General features: G+C 35.4%; 1 protein-coding gene across 2 annotated transcripts in view; it reads left to right on the forward strand.

Annotated features, from left to right (window-relative positions):
- Positions 1 to 19,412, forward strand: part of ADAMTS6 (ADAM metallopeptidase with thrombospondin type 1 motif 6) — a 334,536-nt gene that overhangs the window by 14,388 nt on the left and 300,736 nt on the right. For both annotated transcript variants that reach the window (XM_003827427.5, XM_063604436.1), the window contains exons 4-7: positions 6,479 to 6,647; positions 13,887 to 14,098; positions 14,587 to 14,670; positions 15,184 to 15,329. In XM_003827427.5, coding sequence (XP_003827475.2) covers positions 6,479 to 6,647; positions 13,887 to 14,098; positions 14,587 to 14,670; positions 15,184 to 15,329 — 611 coding nt within the window. The remainder of the gene's footprint in view (positions 1 to 6,478; positions 6,648 to 13,886; positions 14,099 to 14,586; positions 14,671 to 15,183; positions 15,330 to 19,412) is intronic.

The following is a 19,412-nucleotide window of genomic DNA, read 5'->3' on the forward strand; positions in this document are numbered from 1 at the left end:
CCGCCCACCTCGGCCTCCCAAAGTGCTGGGATTACAGGCGTGAGCCACCGCGCCCGGCCTATTCTGTTCTTATTTCATGAAGACTGATTATCTTCAGTCCCTCTGAATATTATAAAGACCATATAGCTAGTTAGAAAAGCTCAATGATCCCATTAGACTTTCTGTTCATTTAGTCATGTCTATAGTTGTCATTCTCCCCTTTTCATTATTCATTCATTTCACTAATACTTATAAGTACCTTCCATATAATGGGCACTGTTGTAGGTGCTAGGATTACAGTAGTGAAAAATAAAAATCTCTGTTATCATATAGCTTGTATTCTAGTAGGGTATACACACAAAAAGATAAATAAATAAAAACTATAATATGTTGGGTAGTGATAAATGGCAAGGAGGAAAAAGTATTGAGCAAAGACCCTAAGGGAAAGGAGGAAGGAAATGCTGGCATCTGAGGGATAAGATTTCCAGGTAGAAATTTTAAAGTACAAAGATACGATCTGAGAGTGTTTGAGGAACAGCATGGAGGTCACGTGGCTGTAGCCAAGAGAAAGGGAGGGAGAATAATGGAAGTTGGGGTCAGAAAGGAAACTGGGAGCCAGATGTAAAGGCTTTAGGGGACACAAAATAAAATCAATGATAACTACAAGTTCGAGGCCTGAGCAACTAACATAATCTAGCAGCCATCAACTAAGATGAGAAAGACTCTGGAATTAACTGAGATGAAAAAGCTGTTCGAGGAGTAGGTAGGGGGATGTATATCATGAGTTCAGTTGGAGGTGTTAAACGTGAGATGTTGTATAGGATATTGGATATGTCAGTCTGGAGTTCAGAAGAGAGATATGAATTAGAAAGTTATAAATTTGGGAGTCATCAATATATAGATGCCATTTAAAGCCAAGAGATTATATGAAATTGCTTTGAAGGGAGCATAGGTAGAATAGAGAAGAGGTCTAAGGACTGAGCCCTTGGGCATTCCAAGAGGTCAGGGAGGTCAGAGAGATGTAGCAGAAACAACAGAGAACAGAGTAATAAAGTTGAAGGAATATCAGGAAAATGTTCTGGAAGCCAGAAGGAAATATTTCGAGAGGAAAATGCTGCTGATGAGTCCAAATAAGAGTAGCACTGCAAATTGCATTGAATTTATCATTGAGGAAGTTATTGGTGACCCTGAAAAAAGCAGTTTCAGTGAAGAAGAGTTTGAAGAAGAGGCAATGACATGATTGGAGTAGGTTTAAAATGGAGTGGGAGGAGAGAAAAAGAGTATGTAGACAGTTATTTCAAGGACTTCTGGAAAAGCAAAAAAATTTTCAGTAGCAGGCAGAAGTGTGGTCACAGGAGGTTTTGTTTGTTTGAAGATGGGAATGATTAGGTAGAGTGAGGGGTGCTGGAATGAAGTTCTTGATAGGTGAGAAAGGATAGAATTTTCCACACAAATAGAATAATTACCTTTAGCTAGGGGAATAGATAGTTCATTCATAATAATAGGGAAAAATAGATTATATGGACATAAGATGCAGGTAGGTGGGTATTTGTAGGAATTTGTAGGAGGTTTTGCAATGTCTATTGGAGGGGAATATGAAGGTTTTAGAGGATTAAGTAGAGATGAGAAAACATGAAATAGTTATCCAGGAGAATGGGATACTGAATGAACTTGATAAATATATAATTTCTGTGAAGCATTACAGTTACAGTTAAAATTATTAATGAATCTAAAGTGAGACCAGTCAGCATTTTGTTGTATTTTTCTCTGGCTAAATGCAGCTGCAAAGGTGCAGGCCCAGCAAAGTTGAATCTTATCAAGGTTGTGGTTTAGCCAGCTGGATTCCATGAAGTGAGAAAGAGGTAAGGGAATTGAAGGTGGAATTGAAGCTGGGTTGTGAGGGAAGTGAGGACATGAGGTGGGTAAAGGACAGTGAAAAGGTGATAGGATCATGGATTATGGGACCTCATGGGGATAAAAGGACTATCCCTTGGAGTTGGCATATTAGAGGGACAGTTTTAGAAAGATAGAAGAATGGGATACTTGAAATCCAGATTATAGAAGGCTCCAAATATTGATAATGCTCAAAGTCTAGGGATTGACTGTGGGCATGGTGTAAAAGGTAAGGTGAGGGACAAGATATTTGAAGGAGAGGAGGTCAAGGAATTGAGAGGGCAGGGAATGAAGAGACCATCTATGTCATTAGTTTTTAAACTAGGTCCATGGATGGGATTCAGGGGGATTGTGAACTGAAATGGGCAAATATCACATCTTTATCTTTACTAATTCTTAATGGAAATTTAACATTTCTCTCAATTTTAAATATAGGTAACAAACCAATATGTTGATAGCAGTACCTGTGACTTTGCCTCCAATAGAAACCACAGATATTTTCATATCATTACGGTTTTTGCATTCTTTTAAAAATATTTTTATTCATCACTAATTGTGAAATTGTGGTAGTTATTAGAGCCACTGAATATCTTATTAAAAGTGTTACACAAGTTATATGTATTATATTTTAAAAATATTTTGATAACTGTATTTTACTAAATTGGTTTTATTTATAATCCTATATATTTTTTCTGCATTTAAAATATTCTGAGGAGGAGTCCTTAGGTTTCACCCTTAGACTTCCAAAGGGATTCAGGGTATGTGCACATGCACATACACGTATTTTAAGAACCTGTGATGTAAGAAGATATTGAAATCAACAACTATTTCAGGAATGATGTTGCAGAGAATGACGGTGATCTAGAATCTCTTATTTTTAAGGAATGAGGGAACTGACTTGGGATCAATAGATAAATGCAACTGGGAAAGGAGGGAGAAGATCATGGCATGAGGTTCAATGCTGGTGTTTGTTTGTTGAGGAAGGAGAAAGAATTGTTTGGAAATGACAGTGAGTTGCAAGAACATCTGACCCTACCTTCAGGTCCAATAGGAGGCATGTAGAAGACAAAGCAGCCACCGTTCCAGAGGACTACAGGAAAGGAGTGTCATTTAGGGAGCTTCCGGTTTTTGTTAGAGCAAGATGAAGTGAATATTCAGAGATGAAGCTGGTGGTAAAGGAGATTTTGTTGATGATTAACCTTGAATTTGAGAGAACACAGTAGAAGTGTTTCAAATAATAGGGAGAGGTAGGAGATGGGATCAGAAAACAAGATGTACATAATCATATGAGAATTAGAATTCAGGGGGTGAGGTTTGGGCTTCTCAAAGGAATTTATACCTCAAGGAAAGAGGAGGCATGGTGAAATTAGCCCTAATAGTCCTGAGGCAGATAGTGTAAAGGTGAATGGGGATACTGAGGTAAGTGAGAGCAAGGCTTTTGCCAGGCATGCATAGATTTCTGGTACTCCCACTAAATTCAGGCCCTCCATCATCTGCTTTTCAGACCCTTTCTAATCTCATAATCACTCTCCCCTTCCCTCCCTTCAGTCACTGTAGCTCCTGATTGTTTCTGAAATACTGTAAGTATGCTCCTACCTCATTGCCTTTGTATTTGTTGTTCCCAGTATCTGGTCTGCCCTTTCCCAAGATATATATTTGGCTTGCTCCCTCATTTTTTTCAGGTTTCTGCTCAAATACCACCTTATTAGAGAGGATGGTTGCAACTATCCAATAGTTTGTATAATTCTCTCACTTCTAATTATTCTCTGTCCTTTTTGATTGCTTTTATCTCCCCTCTTAATGTTTATCAGTACCTGCTTCATCATTTATTTGTATAATCAATTAGCTTTTTTTTTTTTTTAGACGGAGTCTTGCTCTGTTGCCCAGGCTGAGTGCAGTGGCACGATCTCAGCTCACTGCAACCTCCGCCTCCCAGGTTCGAGTGATTCTCCTTCCTCAGCCTCCCGAGTAGCTGGGATTACAGGCGTGTGCCACCATGCCTGGCTAATTTTTGTATTTTTAGTAGGGGCGGGGTTTCACCATGTTGGTCAGGCTAGTCTCAAACTCCTGACCTCGTGATTGACGTGCCTTAGCCTCCCAAAGTGCTGGGATTACAGGTATGACCCACCACGCCAACCTAATTAGCTTTTTCTAGCTCCTCCCACCAAAATGTAAGCAATGTGATACAGCTGGAACTTTGGTTCACTGTTGTATCCCTACCACATAGTATAGTATCTGCCTTGTGATAGGCACTTGAGAAAGCATATTTTGTGAAAAAATAAATAAATACAGAAACAGCCCTTAGAGGATAAGAGAATTATGGTGTAGTGGTTAAGAGTTCAGGCTCCAAAGTCAATCACGAGTTCATTGTTTAACTTTGCTCCATCTCAGTTTCTCATCTACAAAGTGGAACAGTTAGTGGTACGTCAAAGAGCTATTAAGAAGAGATAATGTTATAAACATTTTACAAAGTACCTAACATATAAAATCTCTGGATTGTTCTTCTAGAGTCTTTTCATTCTTGAAATTAGAGATTGTGTTTACTTACCAGGCTTCTGACTTCATTTTTCCCCAGCAAATCAAGTCTCTTGTCTGGTAACTTTCAATTTTCTTGTGCCCACAGACCAGCATGACTTTAGTCTCTAGCCTATCTGGACTGTAGCCTAGACCTTGCTTCCTACATATCCCTCTTATCAAAACTTATACTTTCCCCCTTATTCTGCAGGAACTGTGTTCAGTTTTTTAGCACATTGTTGATCTACCTGGTAAAGTACTTCATACTGAGGTATTAGAATATGTTAATGGCATATTATGTTATTTCTGCCAGTATTTGCATTTAATATAGGGACTATTTTCCTTAAATTAAAGCAAACAATGGTGAAAATTATATGAAGTGACTCAGGGCTGCTTTTTTTGTTTGCATTCCTCAGCTCATTTCATGTAGGTGACTGCCAATTTAATCTATAAATTAGAGCAACTCTGATTATGTCTTATCATTCCTTCCAAGCATGAGGTACTTAACATGAATTTCCCTAAGCAGAATCATAGAGGTTTAGAATTCAAAGGGACCTTAGAGATTATCTGGACTAGAGGTTTTCAGCTTTCTTTTTAAAGCAGCAAAACCCCTTTTTCAAATGAAATGTTATGTGGAAACTTAATATATAGATTAATAAATAGCACAGCTGATTCCTAAACCCAGGAATCCAAGCCATGTAGGTCTCCCTTTGTTGTCTGGGGCAATCCCCTGAGGGCACTTCCATGGAACCCTTAGGGCTCCCCAGAGTGCTGTTTTAAAACCACTAATTTAGACCAACTCTTTCATTTTTCCAGCTGAGGAAATACACCCAGAGAGTTTTTATTTTATCTGGTGTTACAGGGTAAATTAGTTGGATTAAGAGCAGTCCTCACATGTGCCATACTTAGGAAAACACTATTAGACAAGGGTGGAAATTCTTATTTCAGATGTAGATAACTTTTACCATCTCATTCTTCATCAACAAAGTTCTATTTATACCTATTACATGTGGGACACTTTCTATGGTGTTAACTGATACGAAGAAATATGAGATATAACCCTTTGCCTTAAAAAGCAAATAATCTAATTGGGAAGCTAAAATATGAAGTTGAAAACTTATACCAACTTTAAATAAGACTTCACGACTTGAGATGTAACAAAGCAGTGTGGGATTAATTGAAAATAAGTGATACTGAGAATTAGCTCTATTGAAGCTCAGTGGAGGGTGAAGCTACTCCATTTGGACTAGAGAAGGTTTTTAAAGAGGAGAGATAACTAAACTGAGTAGCACTTGGCTAAGTAAATAGGGATAAGGTGATATAATACTGTAAGTAAGGGCAGAACTTTGAATTCCAGTACCCTCACTTACCTCTATGTAATATTGGGCAAGTCCTCTGAGCCTGTTACTTCATCTGCAGAATGGGGGATGTATGGGATGTGTGTTAATTAAGAACATATTAATTGATGTAACATAAACCTCAAAATGTCAATGATTTGTCACAATAGAAGCTTATTTCTTCTGTATGTCTGTGTCTACATCAGACATCTTTCTAAGAGGTCACACAGGGACCCAGGTTCCTTCTTTTTTGGTTTCTACCTACCCTAGGTATTTGGAGTTCTCTCCGTTCAGTGGGGAAAGAGAGTAGAAGATTCCACTGCAGAGATATTCAGAGGTTGGGCTGAAAGTGTTACATAACCCTCTGCCCATATTTTTATTGTGCAAAACTCAATCACAAAGCTATATCTAAACACAGAGGACATAGTTATGTGCATAATGTGGAACTGAAATAAGTTTTAGTGTTCACATAAAATCTGTTACCTCACAGAGTCATTGTGAGATTGGAGGAAATCACGTATGTGACATGCTTAGTACAGTGCATAGCATATGGAGGTATTTAAATGTCCTTTTTAAAGAATAGGAACATTTATATAATGTTTTAATTGAGTACAGATAATTCGCTAATTTTTTTATTAACGTGTTTTAACCCTGTAAATGGAGAAGTGTCCATTTACTTTTAGCTCTTGGTAATAATGATAACTAATATTTAAAATGATTCTCTTTGGTAAATTCTTTGTTTATTTTTCTTTTAGCATGGTGTTATTGCTACAGAAGATGAAGAATATTTTATTGAACCTTTAAAGAATACCACAGAGGATTCCAAGCATTTTAGTTATGAAAATGGCCACCCTCATGTTATTTACAAAAAGTCTGCCCTTCAACAACGACATCTGTATGATCACTCTCATTGTGGGGTTTCGGGTGAGTGAGTGTGCAGCTTTTACAAAGCATATTGTATTGGATTGCTGCTTTTTCTTTCTTCTGGCAAGTATAGTAAGGTTAGCAATAAAAGGAAGTAGGAGTTTGACTACAATTGTAATGTCCAGAGCCCTTTTAATAGATGTTACCTACCAGTAGTTTTAAATCAATTTGGGAACTCTTTGAGAAGTTTTTAAGCTGTAAGTTTGTATAAAATTCATTTTCGTTTTTTGGTTGAAGGGAAAAAAATAACCATCTTATTTTACTTAGGTAATAGCTATAGCTTTTTTGCACAGTTATACTGTAGTACTCTGTGGTGTTTGTTTAGCCTGATATTTTTATGCTAGTAGCAGGAATCTAGACACTTGAATAAGACTTGAAGAGTCTTAAGATAGTATTCAAAAGTAGTGTTAGCACTGAGCGAGGATACTATAGAAATATGTAGTACGGGCAACAAACTTAGACTTCAGTGGTCAAGGAAAGCTTCATGGAAGAAGTGATTTCTAAGCTGAGGACTGGGGGAAAAGTGAAGGTAGCTGTGTAGAAGTGGAGAAAGCAGTGGCTATTAGTGTTTCACATAGAGGAAATAGTGTTTATGAAGCTCCTAAACCAAAAGGGAGAATGTCATGTTTTAGAAATTGACAGACAGTTCATGTAACTGGATATTAGAATGTGGGCTGGAGGGATAAAGGTGAGGTTCATAGTGGTTGGGGGAAGTGGTTGTGAGAGATGAAACTGGAAAGATTAGCAGAGGCCACATCATGAAGAGCTTATAAACCATGTTAAGGGGTTTGTTTATCCTACGTGCACTAGAAACCCACTGAAAGGATTTAAACAGGAAGAATAACATAATCAGATTTGTGTTTTAGAAAGACTACTCTTGCAGCAATATGGAGATGGAATTAGAGAAGAGCAAGACTAGAGCTAAGGAGTTAGGAGGATGTTAGTCTAAAGGTGAGAAAATGTAGAGAAACAGGCCGGGTGCGGTTGCTCACACCTGTAATCCCAGCTCTCAGGGAGGCAAGAGGCGGGAGGATAGCTTGAGCCCAGGAGTTCGAGACCTGCCTGGGCAATATAGCGAGACCCCGTTCTCCAGAAAAAGGAAAAAAAAGAAAGAAAGAAAAAAGACGAAAATGTAGAGAAACAGTGGATATAACATAGCACAGCAAAAAGAACATGCGCTTTGATATAGCATAGGACGAATTACCCAACCTCTCTGAGTGCTCATCTTAGCACATACTAGTTACCCAATCAAATTGTAGCTATCATTAAGATGACTGTTTCTAGTACACTAAAGTGTTATTATATTAACAAAAATTTTTAAAGACTTGTTCTATGTAGTTCCAGTAGCTAGAACCAGGGGCAGAATGTTTCAGAGAGATTTCAGCTTAATGCAAAAGTAAAGTCACCAACAAATAGATTTAGTGAAAAATAGAAAGGGTTGGCCGGGTGCAGTGGCTCACGCCTGTAATCCCAGCACTTTGGGAGGCCGAGGCGGGCAGATCACAAGGTCAGGAGTTCAAGATCAGCCTGGCCAATATGGTGAAACCCTGTCTCTACTAAAAATACAAAAATAAGCCGGGTGTGTTGGTGCTTGCCTGTAGTCACAGCCACTTGGGAGGCTGAGGCAGAAGAATCGCTTAAACCCGGGAGGTGGAGGTTGCAGTGAGCACAGATTGTGCCACTGCACTCCAGCCAGGGTGACAGAGTGAGACTCCATCTCAAAAAAAAAAAAAAAAAAAAAAAAAAAAAGAAAGGATTGCCTTGTGAATTAATGTATGATATGTATCATCCTTTTGTTTCTTCTCCATATTCTTCATAGGCTTGTTTTCTTCTTAAGTGTTAAGTCTTCTTTTCTTAATCTAGTTTTCCCATTCTGCACACTTTGTTCTTGAGTAATCTCTGAGGCTGTTAATTAGGTCCTTGTTGGTCAAGAATAGTTGGTACCAGAAAAAGACAACTTACAGTGAATCTACTTAAAACATGAAATTAAATTCCATAGTTAATAATTAAAACAAAAGGTTTGTTGGGTCTTTATATTGAGTAATGAAATGAACCATTATGGAAATAAGTTTATCTTATATTTAACAACATTTAGACTGTAAGTATAACTATATGTAAATTCTTTAAAAACTAGGATTCAGGCCGGGCACGGTGGCTCAGGCCTATAATCCCAGCACTTTGGGAAGCTGAGGCAGGCAGATCACGAGGTCAGGAGATCGAGACCATCCTGGCCAACATGGTGAAACCCCGTCTCTACTAAAAATACAAAAATTAGCCGGGCGTCGTGGCACGCACCTGTAGTCCCAGCTACTCGGGAGGCTGAGGCAGGAGAATTGCTTGAACCCTGAATGCAGCGGTTGCAGTGAGCCAAGATCGCACCGAGAGCGAAACTCCTTCTCAAAAAAAAAAAAAAAAAAAAGAAAGAAAAAAACTAGGATTCAAATATTCAGTTGTTTATTATAATGTAATTAGTCTATCATTTTTCCATAATATGCCAGCCTTCACTCTATGATTGTAAAGAAGATCACCTTTTGCAAAAATATTTAAAGATTTTATCATATTCTAAAAAGCCTATCTCTTAATCCTTTCATATTTAAATTATTCTTTTTTGAAGTATGTATCACATTATTTTAACTCAGGCAGATCCTTATTTTTTAATGGTTTACGCATTAGTCAAGCACTTCTCCAATCCATTCTTATGGCTATCATAAAATTCTGCACTTTTAGGGAAAGATATTCTCTTACCATCTCTCATTTGGATTACCGTGAGAATTTCCTAAAGTGTTCCATTTCAATGTTTTTAATTCACTTGCCATTTCTACTACCCCAAACTCTAGTCTATTTATTTTAGACCCTCATTATCTCTTGCCGAGACAACTATACTGACTTTCTAATTATGCTTTTTGTCTCCAGGTTTGTGTTCTTATTTTCAGTAAAATCTGTCCCCTATATCTGGCTGTATCACACACCTTGAAAAACTTCACTGGCTTCCCATTACTGGGAATATAATAGTATTTCCCTATGTTCTGGGCAAGTGTTACTGGGGAAAAAAAACGTTTTGTGTTTACTAGTAAATCTGAGAAATGTCTGGCTAACATCTTAATTGTGATACTGTTTCAACAGCATAGGTAAAGTGAGAGATGTGAATTTATAGGCATACACTACCAGTTAGCCTATTACCTGGAATTCAAGTTTATGTCAAAATATAAGATATGAAAACCCCCTTGACACAGGACATATTTATCTTATATTCAGATATTATTTTTTTCTATTCTAATTAGATTCAAACTATGAATTTTTAAACATTTTATAGAAGTAATAAATGTTCCTTTTAGAAAATTTAGAAAATACAGGACAAAAAGGAAAAGAAGAAACTGAAAATTACTTATTCCAATACCCAGAGATAACTAAGTATTCTTCTAGTCCATTGAAATAGATATTATTATGTCTCTATATCTTCATTATCTACTTATGTATTCATTAAATAAATATTCATTTAGTACCCGTATGCAAGGCTATTCTAGGTGCTGGGGATGCAGCAATAAATAAAGCAGAAAAAGTCCCTGCTCTCATGGAGTTTATATTCTAGTGAGGAAAGACAGTTAACTAAATAAACAAACAAACAAATAAATATATGGCCAACTGTCCAGAAGTAGTAAGTACTATGAACAAAAATAAAGCAGGTCAATGAAATAATGGTGAATGGCTGTATATATTCAAACACTTTGATATTGATCAAAAAGTTAAAATCTTATTTCAGATGGCAATGAAATCCATATATTGATTTTGGGAAAAAGTTATTGTGTTGTATGTGTTTATGAGCAATGTTTCCTAACATGCTATAATCTAATCAAAATTAAATTGAGCAAAGCATGTGTAACAGGTATCATTTGAAGAACTACTAATCTTTATTTTGAAACAAAACAAGTCAATCTTGTTTTCTATTTTAGACTAGGAAAGATAGTAGTTACAGATCATTAAGCTTAACATTAAGAAGTCAATTGGCAATTATAGAATGTATAGTTTTATAATGAGCTAATTATGCTGGATTAACTTAATTTTTAAAATGAAACTGAAGATGTTCTCTCTCTTGATTTTATTCAGTATATGTGTATATGTATAAAATATTGAATATATAATTATATATGATATATATAAAATGCCTTTGATGGATATTCATAAATAAAAATATATAGTTTTAACATTCAAATAATTTGTAGTTTGTTAGAGTGATAGCCAAGCAAACTAAAATTTTTAAAAACTAAAATGTTGAAAATTTTGACAATAACAAAGATGATGATAACAGCAACTACCTTACACTGAATACATTTTTTTATTATTATTATTATTTTTGAGATGGAGTTTTGCTCTTGTTGCCCAGACTGGAGTGCAGTGGTGCCATCTCAGCTCACTGCAACCTCCGCCTCCCAGGTTCAAGCAATTGTCCTGCCTCAGCCTTCCTAGTAGCTGGGACTACAGATGTGTGCCACCACACAGCTAATTTTTGTATTTTTTTTTTTAGTAGAAACATTAATTTAGGATTTGAAATATTTTACTGGACAAAATATTTGAAATATTTTACCCACCTGTTCTCTTTTTTAATTTTTTAGTTTTTGAGATGGAGTTTCGCCCTGTTGCCCAGGCTGGAGTGCAGTGGTGTGATCTTGGCTCACTGCAACCTCTGTCTCTCAGGTTCAAGTGATTCTCCTGCCTCAGCCTACTGAGCAGCTGGGATTACAGGCACCTGCCACCACATCTGGCTAATTTTTGTATTTTAAGTAGAGACGAGGTTTCACCATGTTGACCAGGCTGGCCTCAAGCTCTGACCTCAGGTGATCCACCCGCCTCAGCCTCCCAAAGTGTTGGGATTACGGGCGTGAGCCATTACACTCAACCTGAATACATTTTAAATGAGGACTACCATTGCTATGTGTTTATTGCACAATAATGTCTAATTATTTAAACAATATTTTAAATAAAAAGGAGAAATTGAATGGGTCAGAGAAGGGGAAATGATCAAAAGAATGAAAATAAAATCCTATATTTGGACATTTAACCTGTTTAGCCAGAGTAAGAGACTAGGCATGACTTGAATACATGAATGGTTTTATGATCACAGAGGATTGAGCAGGAGAAATTGGAGTTATATTGATGTGGAAAAGCTTTCAGCTGTTTTGTAACAATATTAGCCAATAAAACCTAGTGGCTTACTCAGTATACTTTTAGTATTTCACAGTTTCTGTTGGTCAGGAGTCTGTGCATGGATGGGTCATCTGCTTAGCCTCAACCAGGGCTGAATTCTCATCTGGAATCTTGACTGGGGAAGAATCCACTTCTCTACCCCCATAGTTGTGGCAGCATTCAGTTCTTTGTGGTTATGGGTAGCTTTAGTTTTTGGATGATTGTCTTCAGATGCCAGCGTCAGTTCACCAGCATGATTGATTGCTTTCTCTAAGTCAGCAAGGGAGAGACTCTAGACAAATGCTACAATATTATGTAACATAATCATGTACTAATATACTCAAAATCACATGCATCTCATCATCTTTGCTGTATTCTGTTAGTTAGAAACAAGTCACAGGTCCTACCCATATTCAAAAGGAGGAAATCACAAAAGGATGTGAACATTAGGAGACAGAGGTCATGGAGGCCATCTGGAGAGTCTGTCTGCCAAAATTGGATATACAGAAACACTATCTGGAGGATATTCTATCGAAATAAGAAGTGGTGTTTATGTCTTTGCTTCTCTTCACCTTTAGGGATGAAGACACTCATTTAACTTAGAAGTTTCAGGAGTATTTAACTGATGGGTCTCATGATCATTTCCACCTCATTTCTCAAAATTTATCCATCCTACTGTCTTAGCACATTTCTTGCTGCTGTAACAGAATACCTGAGACTGGATAATTTAAGAACAATGAAAATTTACTTAGCATATGGTTCTGGATGCTGGGAAGTCCAAGAGCATGGCACCAGCATCTGGTGAGGGTTGTCTCATGGAGGAAGGCAAGAGGAGGAAGTGAGTGCACACAACAGAGAGAGGAAGTTGGGCCTGAACTCATTATTTTTATCAGGAACCCACTCCCACAATAACCAACCCACTCCTACAACAATGGTTTTCATTCCTTCATGAGGGTGGAGACTTCAAGTTTTAATCACCTCTTAAAGGCCCCAGCTGTTAATACTGTTTCAATGGCAATTAAGTTTCAACATGAGTTTTGGAGGAGATATTCAAACCATAGCACCTACCAATGCAATTTTTAAAACAGAAAGGCTAAAGAAGTTAGAAAAGTGAGAATAGTTACACTTTCTGTCAAGTGTATCATATATTAATCTAATTATTCCTCACTAAATTTTTTAATAAGTGGGTGTGAGAAAGATTTCCTGTTCAATATAAGGATGTGGAAGTGAGATATACAGAGAACCTCTACATGCTCAAGTTTATTTAATGAAGATGATAATCAGTGAGGCAGGTGTTTACAAATGCCATAGCGCTAAAAGGCTGCTTCTATACTGAAGAACCAAATGTCTAGAAAACAAAGGATACATTGCAATCCATGCTAAATATGGTTCAAAGCAAATTATGCTGGAATTGTGATCTTTCAACTATAATTGAATGTCTCTTACCTCTAGGCTTTGGAAAAGAAATATTTTGAGTACTCTGTCAGAATAAAGAGTTGTAGACTGCCAACCTAAGTGAAAAAAGTAATTCGTTGCCTTTTAGAATTGAGATTTCTAGAGCAGTAGAATTGATTCTAATTAAAATAGCTTGATGAAAGCATCTTATTTTAAAATGAATAATCAAAAGTATCTTTGGAATAGATTTTTGCAAAATCAGGGCTATCAGAGCTGTCTTAGACGGATTGAAAAGTTCATACTCTAGATGCTTTTTAAATAACTTTAAATGACTCTTTAAAGTATATATCCTAAATTTAAATGTATTAAGATGTAATTACTGGAATAATATGAAATGACTATTTGAAAATTATTTTTATTAATTAATTCATTTCTTAGATTTGTTTTGTTTTCATGAGCAGTTGAATGTTTAATTTTTTTCAGATAACGTGATTATTTTCAAAAATTTACAGACTTTTTTCTCACTATTGCATTTTCTCATTCTCTTCTCTTTGAAAAATCTTAATATATTAGAGAATTCGTGAGAAGCATGTCTACATGAAAGATCTATAAATAAATATTTTTAATTAGTGAACCTATCTGAATTGGCTGCTTTTATTGTAGATTTCACAAGAAGTGGCAAACCTTGGTGGCTGAATGACACATCCACTGTTTCTTATTCACTACCAATTAACAACACACATATCCACCACAGACAGAAGAGATCAGTGAGCATTGAACGGTTTGTGGAGACATTGGTAGTGGCAGACAAAATGATGGTGGGCTACCATGGCCGCAAAGACATTGAACATTACATTTTGAGTGTGATGAATATTGTAAGTTTGATCCCTCTATATAATATTTTACTTCATATTTGTTGTGTTTTTGACTAAGGTCATAAATTTTTGCTGTGAAGTAAATAATGATAAGAATTTACCTGTCTAAAATGGTAAAAAATTGGTCTAGTAATGTTTCAGTTCCATAAAAATACATTTAAAGATGACCTTATCATTCATTTTTAGATAATATGACAGTTTTAGTGGATTGTTAAATCTTGTTTAAGGGTTTTTTTTTTTTTAACTTGAAACATCAGCTCACCCTCTAATTTCCATGCTGTAGTTCATGTCTAGGAGGAAATATTTATTGAGGTAGACTTGTATAAAAACCTTTTACCAAGGCACCTTGAGGGTAGAGTTCTAAGTGATATGGGGTAATGTATACAATGGCTAAATTTATAAAAAATTGTTTTAGCACTTAAAAAACCAAACTATCACCCTATAATTTTTGTCTGACTTTGTGTCTTTTCTTATTTTCTGGAGGTCAGGTTGCCAAACTTTACCGTGATTCCAGCCTAGGAAACGTTGTGAATATTATAGTGGCCCGCTTAATTGTTCTCACAGAAGATCAGGTAAGAATGAGTTAGTTTATATATCTAAGATTGTTAACAGACAGGCTATAGAGCTATAGAATTACTTATTATTAAATAATATGTTTTATTATTGCTTCTATTAGGAAATTCTAGTTGGATATGATTTTTAGCTCTACACATTTAATATCTTAAGCAAATTTTAAATACATTACAAGAATATACCTTTTATGTTAAAGCTATATAGATTAGCTATGTTTCAGTATAAGGGTGAACATTTGCATGGCATATCTTATAATAATGATTTTCATTAGTTTTTATGTTGATAATCTCACATATGTTCACATTATCATTAAAGCTGGAACTGGAAAAAAATACCAGTTCAATAATATACCAAATGAGCTCTAGGTCAGATATTACAGAGATAAAAATTGGCAAGAGATTATTCCTAGAAACACTGCTTCTAATTATAGTCCCACTTTAGTCTTCAAAAGTTTTAACAACTGACCTTAGTAATTTGTTTGGAACATTTCTGGTATGCATGTTGTATTGCAGCCAAACTTGGAGATAAACCACCATGCAGACAAGTCCCTCGATAGCTTCTGTAAATGGCAGAAATCCATTCTCTCCCACCAAAGTGATGGAAACACCATTCCAGAAAATGGGATTGCCCACCACGATAATGCAGTTCTTATTACTAGGTATGGTTTGTTGCAAGTATTTTTCCATTGATTGTTGTGTTTATTCACTATTGTAATAAATTTGGTTCTATGTAAAGCCTCATTCAGATAATGAGTATAGAGGCAAAATGGTAATTTATTTTTCACTACTGAGAAAGAATGTATTACACTATTATTGTGTTTGCATCAAATGAACCAAATAAGAAAAAAGAAAATATTAAGATTTGACTTAGAAATTTAATAAATAACTTTCCTCCTACTGATAAGTTCTATTCATAATATTTAATCGAAAGCATGTAGATGATTTGTTAACCGAACAAAATACATACTAAAACAAGATTAAAACATATGAGAAAATACATATCTTAAAAATAAAATGACCATTATCAGTTATAAAATATATTAACTATTTTTACCTTTCAGTTGTGTTAAAGTTTATTAAAAGGGAGGCGGAGACTGGCAGTTATACAACTTACTTGAATGTTTATTTAATTTGAAATACTTTAAGATATATAAACATAAAAAACCAGATTGATTACACTATGTGTTGAACAGCTTGTCTCTCAAGCAAAATTATTATTTGGTGATAACCCATTGAATTCTTATATTGCTTTCCAGTTTTACAAAACTGTTTTGAGATCCATTTTATTCTTTACTCTCCAGCAACAATTCTGTAGATAGTGTTATTATGTTACTCATGTTAGGAATGAGGGAACTGATAGGTAAGTTTCTCAAGATTACTCAGCTAATAAGTGAAAGAATAGGGCTCAGATTCTGGTGATCCTGTCTTTGATTATACGATGCTATCTGTTATAGTTTTTAATACTCTTAATTATAATTGGTTAGAAACATTATACTTAAATTATTTTAAGATAAGTGTGCCTTTTGACTTCTTATCAATATTTTAAAATAAAAAGTAACAATAAACAATAAGCAAAATGGAAGCATTATTCTCTCTTGGCTAGGTGAAATAGTCTTTGGTATGATGGTTATTTCAATTTGCAAGGCAGTATTTAACATACGTTTCATCTGTGGTATGTTCATTGACTCTACATTAGGTTCTAGGGAGGGAATACAAAGTATATGAGTTAGAATCTTGAGATCCAGTAAGATAATGTAAACTTTAGAAAAAGTTCCCGGGTAACTGAGTCATACAGTGAAATTTCTGAATTTTTTTAATAGTTATACTTACTTTAATTGACTTTATCTACCTGGCATCATTGGTGAGAAAATTTGGTTTACGACATGCTTGCTGAATAAAATCGTATGGTTCTATATTAATATATGTTGACATTTTAGTCTGATAAAATGTGCAACACCTTAGAGTCTTGTGGTCTGGAATATTCTTAAATATACTTAAGGAATTAAAAATATACTAGGAATTGTGCGAATGTAGAAACCTTTCTGTTAAAAAATATGGACATTGATTAGTGTCAATGAAATTACTAGAAGAAGATGTCTGTTATATATAGCTAACAAAATGATCATAAATATTTACATGGCTTTTGTATTTATATTTGTAAAGCCCTGTCTTCCCAAATGTGACGCACAGTGGGCTCCCAGTACTTCACATTTGCATTATTATATCTCCATTGGATTTTTACCTTTTGCCTCAAGTGACAGAAGTTACACCAAGCACATATATAGGTATTCAAGTAGTAGAGTACATCTGGGCAATTAGCCCACCTTTCTTTGCACTGGCTACAACATTCAGCTGTCCAACTTTTAATTCTGAATTCGCCTTGATATTTTCCCGATTCTCTGCAGGGCTCTTCTTTGCTTTTGTAAGCTACTTCGAGTGCCTTTTTGATGTTTGAGATTTAAACATAAATTTTTATTTTTTATTTTTATTTTATTTATTTATTTATTTTTGAGATGGAGTCCTGCTCTGTCGCCCAGGCTGGAGTGCAGTGGCGTGATCTCGGCTCACTGCAACCTCCACCTCCTAGGTTCAAGTGATTCTCCTGCCTCAGCCTCATGAGTAGCTGGGATTACAGGTGCGTGCCACCATGCCCAGCTGATTTTTTGTATTTTCAGTAGAGGCGAGGTTTCACCATGTTAGCCAGGATGGTCTCCATCTCCTGACCTCGTGATCCGCCCACCTTGGCCTCCCAAAGTGCTGGGGATTACAGGCGTGAGCCACCGCGCCCGGCCCAAAATTTTCTTTTTAAACTTGTCTGCTAATGATCAGACTAGTACTAGAAATGATAACAGGATTTAATAAGATTAGTAGTTCGAAGAGTTCATATCATATTATTTTACATTGGCTAATATAACAGAGGTTAGAAAAATGCTTTTTGCAGCAGTGTAGAATTCTTTTTTGAACTCTTATTAAAGTTTCAAAGTAACTTCTAGCCTATTTAAAAGTCTATAATTATGTTTGAATTACTAGGGCCATAGAGTGACTTAACAAAATGGGAGGAGTATCATCTTTAATATTTAAAAATTGTTATTTTTTGAGGATCAGAGGAGAGGTACCAGTGTTGGACTCTCTCTTATATATTTTTTATTTTGAAATCCAACATGTGTTTAAATCATACTGCTAAGTTTTGTAAAAATATTTTTGAGAATTCCACAGATGATTTTATATTAATATTGAAAATTGGTTGATCTAACTCCCTTATTAACATATTCGGGGGTGTGACCTGACTGTTTATGGGTAAGATCATGATGCATGTTTGCTTGAAATGTCAACTTACTAGGGAGAATGTATAATGTGTTTATCAAGAATGCCAGGGCTGGGCGCGGTGGCTCACACCTGTAATTCCAGCACTTTGGGAGGCTGAGGAGGGCGGATCATGAGGTCAGGAGATCAAGACCATCTGGCTAACACGGTGAAACCCTGTCTCTACTAAAAATACAAAAAAAATTAGCCAGGCGTGGTTGCGGGCGCCTGTAGTCCCAGCTACTCAGGAGGCTGAGGCAGGAGAATGGCATGAACCCGGGAGGTGGAGCTTGCAGTGAGCCTAGATTGCACAACTGCACTCCAGCCTGGGTGACAGAGAGAGCAAAAAAAAAAAAAGAATGCCAGAGGAAAAATGATGGATATGTTTATTTCCACTAGGCCAAATTTTGTCCCAGGGACTCAAAGGTTTATGCAGAAAACCGTTTGAGATTGTAGTTACTTAAGTAACAATAGTTACTTTTAAAAACTCAAAATGTTATCCCGTCTTTTACAAATTATATCTTATTGTTTTATTTTGTTGATTTACATTTAAAACGAACTGTGCTCCGCAAAGCTATCAGATCACTCTGACTAGACAGGAAGAAAATAAAGGAATTTTGAATGTTGTTTTATCTGATATCAATAATATTGAATGAACACCAAAGAGCATATTTAAATTATTTATATATATTATACATGTGTATTTTATATGTACATATGTGTGTATACTATGTTCTATATAATTATTCATAATAAGTAATATATAATATAATGAATAACTGTTATCACTACCTAGATTTATCAAATCTTAACTTTATGCTATACCAAAGAGCAGCTTTAGGCCATTTTCTAAAATGATGATTACCTCTCTATGTTGTATTAACTGTCTGACGTCTTAGCTCTGAATACCAAAGTTAGTGCTATAATGTTTAAATTTGTGGAAATATGGCAATATTTCTATGGTTTATTATGTTTCATATATTATATTATAAATATACATTAATAGTAGAATAATAAAACTGATCTTTCATTTTTGTGATCTATAATTTTAGTTAAAATATCAGTATTAGTAACTGGTATTGATTGCTTTCATAGACTAAGATCTGTTAGAATTATTTGATGATTATTAATATTCACCTAAATTAGTGAATGAAATTCACAATATATCAGTGGTGAAATATGACATTATATACCTATGTCAAGAAATTATTAATATTCTTTACTTGACACTCTAGAAGCAGAATTTTTGAAGGCAAAATACAACTGTACATATATAGTTAAAAAGTTAACTTGCTATAAAACTTGCAAATTGTCTTTATTAAGCTTTGTATTTTGTTGTTTTAAAATTATTAAATTGACAAAAATTGTGTGTCTTTATGGTATTCAAATGATGTTTAGATATATCTCAACATTGTAAAATGGCTAAATCTAGCATTGGC

The sequence above is a fragment of the Pan paniscus genome, chromosome 4 (genome assembly GCF_029289425.2).
Source record: "Pan paniscus chromosome 4, NHGRI_mPanPan1-v2.0_pri, whole genome shotgun sequence".
NCBI classification, from domain to species: domain Eukaryota; kingdom Metazoa; phylum Chordata; class Mammalia; order Primates; family Hominidae; genus Pan; species Pan paniscus.